The 16,602-nt window shown below is 34.7% G+C and overlaps 1 protein-coding gene across 1 annotated transcript in view; it reads left to right on the top strand.

The window, feature by feature from the left end:
- Window positions 1-846: 846 nt before the first annotated feature.
- Window positions 847-16,602, top strand: part of CCDC141 (coiled-coil domain containing 141) — a gene marked incomplete at its 5' end in the record, with an annotated part of 20,763 nt that continues 5,007 nt past the window's right edge. The window contains 6 exons of the mRNA XM_010283675.1: window positions 847-996; window positions 7,247-7,387; window positions 9,466-9,660; window positions 11,265-11,448; window positions 12,708-12,817; window positions 15,332-15,439. Of these exons, the coding sequence (XP_010281977.1) occupies window positions 847-996; window positions 7,247-7,387; window positions 9,466-9,660; window positions 11,265-11,448; window positions 12,708-12,817; window positions 15,332-15,439 (888 nt within the window). The remainder of the gene's footprint in view (window positions 997-7,246; window positions 7,388-9,465; window positions 9,661-11,264; window positions 11,449-12,707; window positions 12,818-15,331; window positions 15,440-16,602) is intronic.

Here is a 16,602-nt window from a genome sequence, read left to right as displayed (position 1 = left end):
CCTTTCCAACCTTAGTGATTCTGTGATTATGAGTTACTTTTGCTAAGAGAAAAGAAAAATTCGTTTCTTTGAAACCTTGTTTTAGTTTTCTAATGGTCTATGAAGAGATCTTACACTGGAAAACATCAAAATGGTTTTGAAATAGTGAGGAAATCAATCCTAAAATATCAATGCTTGAAAAACAAACATGACTTTCTGTTCTTTGGTATTCTTTGTGCAGTTCAAGGCTCTGTTGGTGATTTCTTGAATACCACATCTACATATTAGTCTCCTGCTACTTTGTAAAGGTTGCTTTGCATATTTATTCTCCTGGATTTTTGTTATCTCCAAAGGATAACAAAAGAACAAAAAGGAAATAAAATAACAATGTTATCTTATTAATGGATTCCAGACTGATTTGCATGGTAAAATGGATATCATTTTAGAATGGAGTTAGTTGTTCAGTGCAGGATTGTCATTGCCCTGAATTGATTTACTAGGGAGAAAGCAAGACATTCCTTTATGACCTGCCTGGATTATCCACATTTCCAGTCTGCTCTTCAAACTCCTTAAATCGATTAACAGCAGAAAGGAGCTAATCTCCAGGTGATAAAGTACTAGAGTAGGCCACTTCCTCTTTGTTCAGAGAAGACGTGTGAGTTGTGACTTTGGCCCAAAACTACTCCTCAGACTACTAGTGACTGAAACTGCTATGTACTTGCTCTCGTTAAAGTGCGGTTTAATAGTTTACTCTAGCCCATTGTGACTGACAATGCATGTTCTGCCTCAAAATGATTTTCACTTTAGAATGGTTAAATCAATACATTTCCTAAGTTTTGTAAGTTTCTTTGTCTATTCCCTGTTTAGAATTGCTTGAATGTTTCTGTAAAGAATCTGAAGCAAGAACTTGCCAGATTTGAGTGTGACAGCATTAACTGGAGCTCCAAAGCTGATAAATATGAGGAAGAACTGTCACAGCGTTTCCAGCACTGCACCACTCAAGAGGAGATAAATGAGGTAAATGAGATATACCCCAACACATTAAATGACTGTTAAAAGGGCTGTTGTGTTCTGTAATATATGTTACTGTTTACCAGTCCCCTAGATGCTTCATACATATACAGAAAAGTTGATTTTCATCTTGCCAGCAGCCTTTGATCCATGCAGCAGCAATAGTAATCTATGGTCCATACCTCTGCAGTTCAGGATTTTATCAAGTTGCTGGTCTGGCAATGAAGTGCTTTCACTGTACCAAGAGGGCTGGAAATAGAGCAGCTGTGCTTTCTTTGTCTTTCAGCTCTGTCACCTTCATACGTAATACATGAGACTTAATATTTCTTTCTTATGAAGCTAAAGTTTCAAATGAAAGTAAAATGTACATATATTGCAGTTGTAAGGCTATTAAAAAGAACTTTCAGTCTTTTAATGAAAAGTTCAGAATACTTTAGTACTTAAATTTTTTTCAGAAACACAAGATATGATACTTGAAAAATTGCTAGAAAAAGGGGAAATGTTCTTTGGCACAAAATATTAGAATTTAGTATTAGGGAACTTCAGAAAAGTTACTTAGTTAATATGACTATTAATTTAGCATCTTAGTAGGCCAAATACAAACCTACTCACAACTTAGCAGGTTGAAATGGATACATGTCTCAGCCAAAACTAATTTAGTATAAATATTCCATAGAATGAGTTTTCTCAGTGATGCATTAAAATAAGAGGCTGATGGCCTCTACACTTGATGATCTGTAGATTGCACTTGTGTGCATCCATGAAGTTCAGAAACTGGATTCTTACCTGGAAAGATTTCACACTGTTATTCCCAGTAGTGTGAAGCATAGGTAGTGGTATCACAGGACACCGAAAGTTATTATTTGTTTATTTTATCTTTTGCTAAGTAAATCCACACCTGAATAAAAAAAAAAGACTGTATTTTCTCAAAATCACCAAAGTAGAGGTGACTGAGTTTTTCTGTCGCAACTATTTTTATTGAAAAGATTATTGTTTGGATTTTCTTTTCTTTTACAAAATATTTTTTGTGTGTTTGTAAAAAGTATCCATTTTGACACAATGGTATTTTGAAATTGAAAGAACATGTGCAAAAAAAGGGTTTTTTTTGAACCTCAGTTACAGTTCTAGTCACTTGTCAGTTATAAGCTGAGCATGTTTCACTCTCTTGCCTTCTGTTCATCAGTCTCCTGTGATGTAACTCCCTGGCTAATGGTAGGAGGCAACAGGAACAACAGGCAGTATAGGAGAAGCACTCTGGCAGAGGGAACCATGCTCTAGAAGAAAATGAAAGCATGATGTACCTAAACAAGAAGTCCCACTATGCTTTGCAGTGGCATGGCAGAATCATAATATTTGAGGTTTGAACTAAAGTTCTGTGTTTTTACAGAAAACCCCTCAAATTTGCTGAAAAGAAAGTGTTCACTGAGCAGCCTGTATGTAAGACTGGCTATATTCGAAGACACACTGTTATATTAAATGAATATCTTGTTTCTGTCCTTCGATTCTGGGATTATATAATGAGGGCAGGAGATCGTGACTGCTTTCTAAGAAGAACTATTTTTCTATTTTTATTACTTGTTAGATTTCCAGTGAGAACAGGAAGTAGAGGAACAAAGCAATCTTCTGTCTGTCTCAGATTTAAAGTGACACATATTACTCACCACATGCACTAAATTGCAAAATGTAACGTTTTAGCTTCTTGTAGTTAAATGGACACCCTCTGCAAAATAATTGCATGGCGCATTTTCAATTACAGTATTAATTATTGATTTTTTTAATTTTTTTTTTTAAGTTGGGAAAGCCATATTGGCTGGTTAAGTTAAAACCTGTCATCCCCAGACCTAACTGAATCTTAAGTGTAAACTAGCTGAAATATATTAATTTGACATGTGGATACCTTTTTATTTAGGTTCCTTTTCTGTTAGAAGTTAGCACAGAAGATATTTCCTAAGCAAATACTTGGCTATGTACCTGTATATGCATTAATCCACTGCCATTTTTCCTCTTTTTTTTCATTAAGTATTTATAACTAATTCTATTTAGGGATCAAGACAGCAGACACTAACTACTTCAAGAATGTTAAAGTTATGAGTATTCTCTTCAGCATTTTAAATTCTGTTAATTTTAACATCAGAAACTAGTCTGAGTAGTGCTAGTATCTAGCAGACCTGTCTGAAATAACAATTTCTTTACCATCTACTATGTCTAAGCAAATAAATATTTCATGTGCCAGCAGCAAGCAGCAGCTGTTTATAGCTGTCACATAGTTAAAAGCCAACCAGATAATTTAGTTGGGATTTACCAGTGAACAGAGCAAGCTTTAAAATTGACTGAAAATATTTGGAATTCTGCTGTAAATAATTTCCATTTAACGTGGTGAATTTAAGGGTGTAAGTAAAGCATGAGTGAGGTCTTTGGTGATTAGGACTCACTGGTGTTTGAAAATGTCATACTTGGAGGACTTTGCTAGCTCCCTGGGTTGGTGATATGTTAGTGCTTCCATAAGAAGCAAGGAAACAAATATTTGCAAAGGCCAAAAAAAGGATTTATGTCCTCTACATCTTTCAAAGATATAAGGAAAGCTCATATGACCTTTGAGATCTGTATTTGCCAGTTTGGGCTTCCTGCTTCACTAACCTCGGGTAACTGTAGCTTAATACCACACTGAATCTGTTCATGGGAATGTAAGTGACACAGTTGTTTACATAAGATAGCTTTTGCAACCGAAAAGGCTTTTCTTTAGGTGATCACTTCAGAAAGAACATTTAATTATGTCCTCACAAAACTTGCAACGGAAGAGTAACATCCTGAAGTAGGTTCTCAGCTCTCCCCAGTCATCTCACTTCTTTCCTCTTCATTGTGTCATTATTTATATGCTTATGAAAAGGTATGACTGAAAATATGGTTTCTAACCATAGAGCGTAATGAGCTATCTCTGTTTGCAAGTCAATAAGAACTGATACTTCTTAGCACGTTTATCACCTTGTAATTTATTCTGATTGTGGTCCCAGAATTAAAGTAATCATTAATGACTTGAACGGCACCTTTTCTTTCTTCCCACTTTCCGTCTGGCTTTGCTTCTGTCTGTTCTTTAATCTTTGCCACTCTGAAAATCTATTTTCAGCACCCTGCTTTCATGGGCTATTTAGATTATTAGTGCTACTAAAAGTTTTATGCATGAATAAAAAGGGAAGGGTAAGTGGCTATCAACACTGAAGTGCCTCCTAGAGTGTCTCACACGGGAATCAAAGCACAAAGTGCTGGAACTGTATTGTTAACAAAAACATGTTTACAGCAGCTTTATAACTTGCTTTTTCTATTTATTTTGTAGTTGTGTGATAAATCGAAGCAATTGGCACCTAAACCCCTCTCCTCCACTATCATTCTCCACCCATGACAGGCCAATTATAGTTAGGAACAGCTGCCTGATTAATGACTATGACACAATGGACAAGTTACAAAGTTCCATTAAACTTGTGGGCTGAAGTCACTGAAGTGTATAAGGGTGTAGAGTTCCTTTAGTATTTCTCATTTAATTTTGCAGAAAATAGTGGAAAACTGGGATACGTTTAGATTTCTAAAAATTGGCAGCCATATATCATCCTTGGTACAATTGCTGATAATAACAAGAGTTGTATACATTCACTCTGGGAGGATGATGTACAAGTCTGAGCTGAATCTGGTTTTTCCACTGAGGCTAAAAGAGAAGAGTGACAGCAGCTGCAGTCCACTGACACATGAGCCATCGTATCTGTAACAAGGAGATCTAATTTCACATACTGCTATGATGAGAGCCTCTGGCCTTATAAATGATCACTAGGCTAAGTATATGCATAAGCCAGTGAAATAAACTCTTGCTCATCTTTTCTTTTTCTCAAAATTAAACCAACAAATAAGGCTTTTGTGTTCTGAACACAAAATATTGTTCTACAGAAGTGGTTTTATTAACAGAGGGCTTTTAGATAGAATTTATTATTCTGTGTACTTTGGTGGCATAAAGAGCTTAACCTAATTGGAGATCACAGTGCCGGTGATAGAATTCCCTTTCTTTCCATTATACTGAGTGAACACCATCTGTCTGGTCACTGCTGAAATAATGTGGCAACATCCCACTAAATGAAATGAGAAAGAAAAATATATCCCTTGATGGATTAACATTAGTATGTAGTAGTAGTAGTAGTAATAATAATAATGATGATGAGGAGGAGGAGGACTGATTGCTAGCTGTTCCAATAACAGTAGCTACAAAGTGAGCATTCATTACGCCATGGATTCTTTGGCAGGGGGCGGGGGGGAGGGGGAAGTCTGTAGGACTTTTTAATATAAAAGAAGCCTCAAATATATTAACTAAATGTCAAATTGTAGATGAGACTTGAACTTGTTAACACTAGTCAAGTAGGTTATGTTCTTTTCATTTGTGTGTCTGGAGGAGCAGACCCTAAAGCATTAGAACTGCTGCATTTCTTTTAGATCAGTTCCTTTAGATAAATACCACTTTACAGAATTTATTCTACGTTATCCTAAAAGCAAAAGATTGTCAACCCAAAGGATGTGAAATTCTAAAAAAAAACTTTCCAGTCATTTTTATATCCTTGCATTTCAAATTTTATGAATTAATTATAAATAATTTAAAATGTGATCATGGAATTGCAATGTAATTAAAATAGTACCTTTTGTAAGGTACCAGAAGCATATTTTAAGCAGGTCTTTTTACTTGTCTGGTTCTCGTGTATCTGTTGCATAAAGGTGTAAAAAGTAACTATAATATCTAAAAGGATTTTTTGCAGTTGTTAATAAAACTGAAAATTGCATAGCTTTTAGAGAAAAAATATTGAAAAAATAAAATTTTAAAGTCATAGTCCTTTAAACATAATTTAGCTGAGTATGTTTGACATGCTTGTTTATCTAACATTGCTAATGCAAAGAATGACGTGGTTTATTAAAGGCACACTTGTAAGAGGGTGTTAAAGCAAACAGGTAATTGGCATTAAAAAAATTAAGATAAAGAATAGAACAATCCGATATTATAACTAGCTCCCATGGTAAATAAACAACTGTTTTTAAAATTATGTTGATCACATATGAGTTTTCTTTCTGATGTGTGTTAAACTAATTTTGGTAAATTGGGAATGCATTTGATCCATTTGTGTGTAAATGAAAGGGTAGCTTCCTAGAGCTTCATCAGTGTCATTCCTATCATTCTGGATTTTTAAAAATATTTCATAGATTAAAGAAAATGTATCTACATTCCATCTAAGTAACAAAAGAGTTTTGCAGCAAATTTAATAGAACTAAATTTAATAGTAGTTATCTCAGCTGATATAAGTCCATCTGAAAAGTCTGGAAAGGCACAGATACTTCGTAATCAGAGCTACTAGTTCATCTTAATTTATATTCTTATAAGAATCATTTTCCCTAATGTTGAGCTTGCTGCACCGAGTCGGTGCTAACTGGTAATAATACTCTCACGTGGTACGAAGTCTATCTAGCTGTAGTTAGGCAAGACTTTCTTTGGGTATCTTAGTATCTTTCTGCTACCATACTCATAAAGTAGTTATTTGAAAGGCAGATGCTCATACAGTCTACATCTTGATCCTGCAAAGAGCTGGACTGATATTTGTATGCTATGAATATTTGTATTAAGATGTTTGGACTACCATAGTGTATAAAATTAAGCCCCTGTGTAACTTCCTTTCAGAAGCAGGGCTTCTGAAAAAGGAGGGGGGGGCGAAAAACCCAACAAAAAAACCAACGTGACGCAAGCTAAATGTTGTGTTGTAGGAGAACAGTACTATGAATAAACACAAATCTACTTGCCCAAGCCCAGTAAAACTATGTTTTGCTGGAAACTATGCATGGTTATATATTTACATGGCTACCATTTTCACTAAATGGACTAGAGCATGTGAAGGACGTCTGCCTCTAATTAAAATCAATGAAAGCTCTCAGGATTTTTTCATCGCTTGTCTGAGCAAGGATCTCATCCTACGCCTCAATCTTTTTTTGCCACAGCCATTCTGGAAACAATACTCAGTATTCAGAATGCAGAAGTGTTGATTTAGTAACATTATGAGTTTCCACTCCTAGAAGGAAATTCTGAGCAAATAAGGATGCTTTATGAGATGGTGTGGTATTATTAATTTTTGTATTAAATTTTCAGTGTTCAGATTGCAGTCTGTTAAACAGCTCTTTAAAAAAAATAAATTGAAGTATGCTGGTTTCTTTTTTACTAACAAATATGCTTACTCTGTTTCAGCTCAGACAGTCATTTAAGGATCTCAAAAAGAAGTTCAACAATTTGAAGTTTAACTATATGAAGAAAACTGAAAAAGCTCGAAACCTGAAAGTACTTAAAATACAGATTCAACAAGTTGATACGTATGCAGAGAAAATACAGGTAATATTAGAAATTTTAGTCTTAATAAAGACTTCACTGGTTGAATTGCTGTGACCTGTGCCAAGCAGATCAGACGAGATGTAAAATGTATTGTGAGCTTCCCTGTTACTCAGCTTTATATCCTTGCCCTGAACATTTTTCATTGTTCTGTTCCTTTTATTCTTCCATTTCCTTCAATGAAATGATCTTATCTCAATTCCTGACTTCTCTGTGTTCACTCCTTTTATCGTACATTATTTTTCTATTTAATCTTTTATTCTTCTTGCCTCTGTTCCTTCATATGTGACCTAGTCTTCCCTTGCCTTAAAAAAAAGCCAAATAAAACAAATAAAACAAATACACCATCAAAATCAACAAATAAACAATAAATATGCACATTCCCTCTTGCATCCAGCTACTTTCTTGTCTTTCTAACTTCATCATGTAAGTCTTCAGAACCTTTTTCTGCATCCAGTGCCGGGAGTTGATCATGCTCATTTGCACCTTAAAACCCTGCTAGGTTGGTTGTTTTTTTTTTTTTTTTGCTAGGCTCATCCATTCTTTGCATTCTACCATAAACTCTTCTTCCAATGACCTTTTTAGTTGCCAATCAGAACTAGCACTTTTTGTTTCACTTGCCCTGCTAGTCTCTTCCTTCACAAATTTTTACTTGAAATTTTCAGTAGCTTCTATGATTCTATTTTTGCTATTTCTTTTGTTCTCATTGATTGTTGCTTTGACAACCTTTTTTTTCCCCCTTCCTTTCTTGGGAATTTCATCCACAAATGCAAATTCAAATCACAGAACCACTGAGGTTGGAAGGGACCTCTGGAGATCATCTAGTCAAAATTCTTTCCTCAGAGCAGGTTCAACTTAAAAAAAGGTTTCTCTATGTCGTGCCCTGTTGGGTTTTGAATATCTCTAGGGATGGAGGCTCTGCAACCTCTGTGGGCAAGCTTTTCCACCTTCAGAGTAAAAAAACAGGGGTTTGGGGTTTTTTTGCTTAAAAAGAATTTCCTGTATTTCAGTTTGGGTCCATTGCCTCTTGTCTTTTTGCTAGACACCACTGAGATGAGTCCGACTCTGTTTTCTTTACTCTGTCCCATCATATTTTTATACACACTGATAAGATCCACCTTGAGGCTTCTGGTCTGCAGGGTAAAAAATCCCAGCTTTCTCTATCCTTGTATGACACATGTTCAGTCGCTCAGTCATCTTTGTGGCCCCAGATTTGCTCCAGTATGTCCGGGTATTTCTTGTACTGGGGAGCCCAGACACAGGACTCCAGACGTAGCCTCAGCAGTGCTACACAGAAGGGAATAATCAGCTCCTTTGACCTGCTGGCAACACTATTCCTACAAGTATATATTCTTACAAGTTACAAGTATATGTGGACAGTTCATGAAATATTTTACTATTTTAAACCAATCTCTTCCTTTCCAAACAAAAATGAAGGACCTGTGTTTTTGCGTCACTTGTAAAACAGCTAGCACAATGAAGTCTTGATCAACTGTCAAGACCAGTGTTCCCAGAATATAAAATATATAAATGTACATAAGTATAACATTTTATCCTAAAACTTACAGGTCGTGTTTATACCAGACATCAGAAAGTACTATTATGAATACTTGTTCCCCTTGGTCTTTGGGATTATGCTAGATTGTCACTGATGTTGCTTACATCAGATTTTTAAGCAATATGTTAATACTCTAGGACGTAAATAACTGTGATGTTTAACTTGACTTGTATTTCATCAAAGACTTCAAAGGCTTAGTAGTATTTTTTTCCTTTCCAGATTCAGTGAAATTTATTTTGTTCAAGATCCCTTGTTTTATTACTACAGAGATTTGTTTATTTTTAAGCTGAAAAGTGTAACTCAATTCCACCTTTAATAAATATGATCTACGTTGATTTTAATTAGCATTGTAGAGGCCCTCCAGTTTCCTTTCATTTTTGAAAAAGCATCTTGTACTTGTAATTTTTAAAACATGGGACAAGAAACAGGTTTGTGTGGTTTTTCACATATTTTTTACTTTTTATTTCTAAAAATAGAAACATTTTTTGTTGCAGTATTTAACATCACTACATTTTTTAAACAGATTCTTAAAAAGAAGATGGATAATTTAGAGAAGAAAGTCATTGGCTCTGTAGCAAATGAACCTAATTCTAAAGTTAGAGTCCTCTTGGGGTCAATCAGTGACTTACAAAACCAGCTGAATGACTTCAGCAGAGTTGTGGAGGATTACAAGCAAAATCTGGAACTTGTGGAGCAGCTGCAACAGATGATGGAAGAGGTACTAGTGAACCTGAGATCCCCACTGTGGCTGTAATAATGATCCAGAACTGTGATAGATAAAAGTGCTTATAACTACTTCAGGCAAAATCTGTGGCTTCCAAAAGCAGTAGATTGGTAAAAATATGTATTTTCTTCTATTTTTTCTTTGTACCTTTGTGGAGAAAGGAGAGGAAAACACATGCAACATGACCATGTTCTTGCTCTGCTGTGCATACAGCTGGAGTCTCCACTTCCGTACGACTTTCATAGTGATTCCGCATACCTGTGATCATGCTTACAAGCTCATTTTCTCTTAAGTATAGTCTCAGGCAACACAGAAAGCAACACTTTAATAGCTGTCAAACCACAAGAGCCAAGTTATCACAATACTCACTTCGTTAATTGTGAGGGAGGGCTGTCTGTGTAGTTTGTAATTCTGTAACTCAAATATAAAATACTCAGTTCCTTAAAAGCAACATACAATTTTTTTAATAGACTTAATTGTTAAGTGTATGTATTTTTTTTCCTGAACTGCAGTCTAAGTTTTTTTTGAGACTTCTGTAACTTTATTTTAATGTGTCTGAGGGCCACCTCATGCATTGCCTTTTTTTAAAAGAAAAAAAACCCCAATAGGTTAGTAACAGTATTTTCCCTCTTGCCACATTGTGTTGGTGCATCTGCTGTGAGGCAAGCACATTCCTGTCATCATTATTTATTTTTAGAAATGACACTGCTCATATCTCCAAAGTGTTCTAAATGCATGGAAAATAAATTCCTTTAATGATGAATCACAATACTAAAGTTTTGTTTAAATGATGTTTTCAGTGTCCAGTGATACAATCAATGTATCATTTCATATATCATTAGCAAAGCAATTTGTTACTATTTGTTGTTCATTTATATTTTTAAACTCCCCCCTTACTTTGAGGGAAATAAATTATTTCCTAGAGCTAAAATTTAATATTGCTTTTTTTCACTCAGTGTAAAGTATCACCTTTTACTCAACATTTATTTTCAGTGAATAGGCACAGTCTTAAATACTGAGTTTAATGGCAGTTAAAAATGGTTGTTATTAGCTGCTTGCTGTAATGATGCAATATGGATGATAGTGAGTGAACACCAGATTCTATCCTCCCCTGAATATTGTTAACCAAAAAAAGTATGTTCTAAAGCCCATTCTTGCCAGTAGAAAGATTCCTAGCAATTTTAATGATTGCTGAGACCAAAAACCCTCCTAAATATAAGCAACCTTGCTGTCCTTATGGAGGTATAACTGTGGCCATGAAACAAAGTTTGTGAAATTAGTCAGTTGATACACTGACTAAAGTGTTTAAAGGTGGAAACAACTCAGAAATAAATCATACGTTTGCAGAACAATTAACTAATAACCTCACCGTGATTGTAAGATGAGCATGGATCTACTGTTTAAAGAAAATTTAACAGCTACTAATGCTTGAAGCAGCATTGTTAATGAGCAAATGTTTTCCAGGTTGAATTAAAACCAGAAAATTTAAGACATATCGTATGACACTGATTATGGCATGTTTAAGAGTAGTCCAGTCTATTCTACAAAAGCTTGAACTGCTGGTAATAATTCCTTATGCAGTGTTTTTTATCCCTCAGTGTCAATTTTGGTTTGAAGATGTGAGTGCAACAGTTGTTAGAGTTGGCAAGTATTCTGCAGAATGCAAAACAAGAGAAGCAATAGAGACTCTCTACAAGCAATTCAATAAGTTTATTGAGCCTACAGTAACTCAACAAGAAGAAAAAATTCAGCAGATTACAGACCTTGCTAAACAGTTACATGGTGAGGAGCAGTCTGGTAATGTACTGTGGGGAAAAAAAATACAATAAGGACAGGAGGAAGCAGATTCCTAGGTTTGTTCATTTAAGAAGAAAATACCGTGATGTTTATAAAACAAATGTTGTTTTAAAGTATTGACTGGAAGAGGTGAAGGATTTCAGAACAAATATTTAAAAAAAAATGAAAATACTCTGGTAGTTGCTTGGTTTTCTGTATACAGCCTGAGTTCACCTTGAAATCAAAGTGTGAATGTCCTTGTAATATTTATGAGCTTAGAATTAAGACTTCATGGCTTATGCTGTCTCATAACAGGCAAGCCTTTGATGTCAAAATATATTACGGTGATATACCTCAGTGCTGAGTGAATTTTTTACATTAACACTGTGAGTAACTAGTGGTATTTGATTGCCAACCTTTGTAAGCATTGTATTAGCAAAAAATGTAGATTGTTTTGTAAATACTGCATTTGCAACTATATTGATTTGGAACATTGTTGACCAAAAAGAGTTAAGGTCAACAAGCTTCAGGTTTTGCTCTTTTTCTCCCACTCGTAGTGTTTACATATGTGTTGGACTTATTTTATCCAAAGATAAGGTGACCATCCAAATGTGCAAGGATACTGTGTAGCCTATGAATTCCAGTAGTAAATCTAAAAAAAATTTCAACAGAATCTAACTGTGCTTTAAAATTCCTCTAATTTAGTGTTGGGAAGACTATTTAGAGAGCACAGATCACTATTTTTTCCACTCTCTTTTGTTTTTTTTAACCTTCTCAATATTTTAAACATTCCTATCTGTAGCTGACAGAATGGATTCTTGACAGTGGTTTATTAGGAACACTGGGAGAAAGAAGCTGCTTTATGTTTTTTAATTCATTACATGGGAAAAAGCTTCTCCATCCTACCTTTGTTTTGTATTTTTTATAACAGGGATCTAAGTGCCTTCTAGATGTATAATAAGGCAAATAGTTTAGGAGACACGTTACAAGGTCAGCATCTTTTAAAGCAGTATCACTAACCAGATAGAAGTAATTTCCTTCAAGGAAAAGCCTAGCAGGAGACCTGCAGCGACTGTGAGGGCTTCTGTCAAGTAAGCTATTAAGAGGTAGGAAAGCACATTGCTGTGAATCACAGAACTCCTTCTGCAAAACAAAACACAGAAAAATGTAATTATTTATAGTATATTGGGGTTACAAAGTACATTGATTGTTGCACATCTGTTTGAGGCATTCTGTTCTGCTTTCATGCTGTTTTACCTTTGTAGGTATTGAAGAAGGAAAGAAGTATGTTGAAAAAGCCATATTAAAATACAAAGAAATCATTAATTCTGTTGATGAGTTGTGCAGATCTCTGAGAGAACTTAAAGAGATTAAGGTATTTTTTTTTTTTATGTGGAGGATATATTGCATCTAAATCAACTTATCAGGCTTAGTGTCTGAATCAGGACTTTTAACTGAGGATCATCTGTGATCCTCATATGGTGGTATGAAGCATTTCTAAATTATTCACTTTTCCATTAGTTTAGGTAATGATCATAATGAATCAATGAAGTACTACTTGTTTGTTCACTAAACATTCCTCCTAGATTTCTTTTTCTAAACTTTTTTCAAAACTGTTACTGCTTTCCAGTAACCTTTAGGGGAAAACATCACAAGTACTTTTTTCATATTTGTTCCTCCCTTGGTACTGCAATATTGGTAACTGCTAGATCTATAAAATGTCAAAAAATGTAGCTTGGCTCCCTATTGGAAAAATTATCCCAAACAACAAGTTTACCAAAATAATTTAAATTAGAAAAACATGACTTATATACATATTAAAGAGAACAACAACAATTTTAGTTACATATTCTGATAAGCTTCTTTAAGTCTAATTAAGTATAATGTATCAAGTGAGGAGGAATTGTGGAAGACAGGTGAGGGGGCTAGATTTCTGTAATAAAGACTCTGTCTACTCCACCTCCACTCTCAAAGTAATACATCAAAAAGCTCCCACATGCAGCAATAGTTGATGGGTTAATTCTTCTGTGAAGCTGGAAGAGTTAAGATGCGTAAATATGCTGCTCTTGTTGATGCTGAATGTTGTCTCACTTCTCTCTGATGGAATTATAGTGTAAAAACTAATGAACAGTCAAATTACCCATTAATACACTTAAAAGCAGTAAGAGATGCCAAAAATACAAATGAGTTCCAAAAGTCATTAGATGAATAGAAAGAAGGGTTTGCCTTGCACTGTGACCATAAAGAAACTTCAATATAAATGCTAATTAGGTTTTTCAAAGTTCTTCTCCCAATCCATGTGTTATATAAATGCTGTTGTGTGCAGGACAGTAACCCCCAGTTCTGTCAGAACAGAGCTTGAACTTTTGATCTTTTTTGCTAGCTCAACATAATACAGGTATTTTTAAGAGAAGTGGAATTTCAAGCTAATTTTAAAGTTACTTTTCTTTAATAGAGTTGTTTGGAGTTTTTTCCACACAGAACCATTCATAAACTATTTACTGATTACTTTAATTTAGATAATTCTTTAAAAAAATCAGTCAAGAGGAATAATACGAAAAATGTATTTTCTGCAACAGAGAGTAGTTCTGCAACATTTTTCAAATGGAATTTGTTTTTTTTTTATAATATGTAGTATTCTGAGAAGAATATCTCAATAGTCGATGTCTGTATCTTATGAAGAATAAATAAATCAGCAAATTTTCTACACAAATAGGTGCCATGAGTATATAATGCCGTGACTATGAATTCAGGTTCATTTCCTGTTATTGTTAGTGTAACAAATTAAGGGGAAATGTATTGTACAATCTTTCTGGATCTTTACATGGCTGTTGAATGTCAGAAGACAACAACTCTTGGATTTTTCAAGTGCAAATGAAAGAATACTTTGTCTTCAGAAAAAAATAGATGGAACGGATCACACAGAATTTTTCCCTTGTTTAAGGCTGGAATAGAAAATAAATAATGCAGCACTTTCTTTTAAGAACTTATTTAGGACTGTAACTTTTGGCTGGACAGCTAAAGATGTGAAAACATAAAACCATAACTGTAAAACTTCTGGTTTTCCTTACATTGTGCCACTGCAGTGTTCTTTGAAATCTCTATTTAAATCTCTATTTCTTTCGTTTAATTTAAAAGGATTCATGAAGTCTTAATAAAATACAGCATGGCTGTCCAGATTTCTGTTATGTAAGTACTTTGTAACCAGTTATGCAGTCCTTGAGACTTAAGCTAGAAATAGGTATTAGCCAAAAAAGCATGGTAAAAGTACAAAAAACCTGATCTAAAGTACAGTTAACTAGGAGTGGTTATGGACTGTCTAGACGGGAGGTTGAAGGAGGAAGGAAAACGAGAACAAATGCAAATTCTGCCTGGTTATGTTTTATGCTTAGAACACATTCTGACCTTTCTACTTTTTAGACAAATTTGAACTTTATCTAGAGACTCACAAGTGTTTCTTTCCTCCCTAGAACTGTTTTACTGAAATCCTGATTTTTTTCTGGATTTCTTGTTTTTTCTCTTTTTTCCTGATAGTGTCACTTTCTTGATCCTTTATTTTCTCTTACTTATGCTGGGTACAAGTTGGGTGATATTCCCGATTCTTGACCAGCCACTTGAGTTCTCCAGTCTTTGGGGTCCTATACTTTCTCTGCCTCAGAAAAGATCCCCTTAGCTTTGAAAAATGTCTTTGCTTGTCCAGGAATGAATGAATCCTGTTTTGTTGCATATGTTTGCCATAAGCAATTTATACCTGTGCTGATAACAGGTTTTAGATAAGATTTCACTTGCTTTTTTACTACTCTGTTGTACAGAGAGTAAGTCAGTGGGTAGCTAACAATTGCTACATTCTATTACATATAAGCTTACTTAATTATTTTTCATGTGGCAGAAAGGTGAGTTTTCTGAAGAGTTGGTTACTGTTCAGAAAGAACAAAGAAACGGTCAAGAAGCATGTGAACCTGTTACTGAAGACAAAGTAGAGGAACAAAGGCAACAGGTTAGTTAGATTTTAAAATGATTTTTAACTAGAACTCTGTTTCTTAAAAGGCTTAGTGTATTGCTGGAAAGTTTATTGCTTTTCAGTCTTGCAGCCTCCCTTAAAATGGGTGTTAGCAGTGTAGTCTTGGTCATTTCTCAGGTGTTTTTTTTAGTTACCCCTTTGCCGTCTATCACATATTCTTCCCTATGAATTTTTTTTCAGCCTTCTTTTTACTTGCTTCTGTGTATCTTTTCTTTCCTAAAATAATGTTCTTTTCATAATCTTTTACAAATTTTCCCTTGTTTCTGTTGCCACAGTATTCTTAATGCAGACGTCCTCTTTGTGACCATTCATCCTTCATCAAGGGAGAACACATTCTGCTCTCTCCTTTATTATAAGACTTAAGGGAATATCGGAAGTAATAGAGGAGACTGCACTTAGTATTTCCCAGAGCCCTAATATTCATATAACCCCTAGAGACAAGCTGTGAAAGTATTTGATTTAGAAGTAATATGCTGTGAGAGAAACCTCATAGTTCAGAATTTGAACTAAGTAGCAGTAGAAACTATGATGCTTTGTTGAATCATTAAGGGCTTCATCAGGAAAATAAAGTGTTTTTCAAACATTTTTCTTTCAGATGGCATCAGGTAAATTGCTTACAAATTCAGAAGGCATTACTGAGACAAGAAATTATACTCTTTCTCCTACAAACACTAAACAGGTATCTGCTGTTTCTGTTGATTTTTTTTTTTTAATCAAATTGATGGGCATTGTTGTGTACTCTCAAAGGAATTTTACTCCTTAATTTGTTTCTTCTCAAAAATGATGGGTATTGTTACAGATTGGTGGGCTTTGGTTGTCTTCTCATTTACAGTATTACAAAAATCCAATGCAAAACAAGGACAGAATTGCTTCACTTTTGCAATAGTGTGAATTACAGGAAAGCAATCGTGGCAAAAACATCATGGAATACAACTACAGCTGTCAGCATTTCAGTATGACATCATGTCACAGATAATCTGCTGTACTGTTTGTACAACACCATACATCAAATAAATAATTCAGCACCAAATAGTTGTCTTCATCCTCACCTCAAAACACTTAGGTTACATTTCATATGAAAAAATTCTGTGCAACAGAGATTATAAATAAGTTCCAAAATATGGATTGCATGTTGAGGA

The sequence above is a fragment of the Phaethon lepturus genome, unplaced genomic scaffold (assembly GCF_000687285.1).
Source record: "Phaethon lepturus isolate BGI_N335 unplaced genomic scaffold, ASM68728v1 scaffold15120, whole genome shotgun sequence".
Taxonomy (NCBI): Eukaryota; Metazoa; Chordata; class Aves; order Phaethontiformes; family Phaethontidae; genus Phaethon; species Phaethon lepturus.
This window is presented reverse-complemented; position numbering and strand designations above follow the sequence as displayed.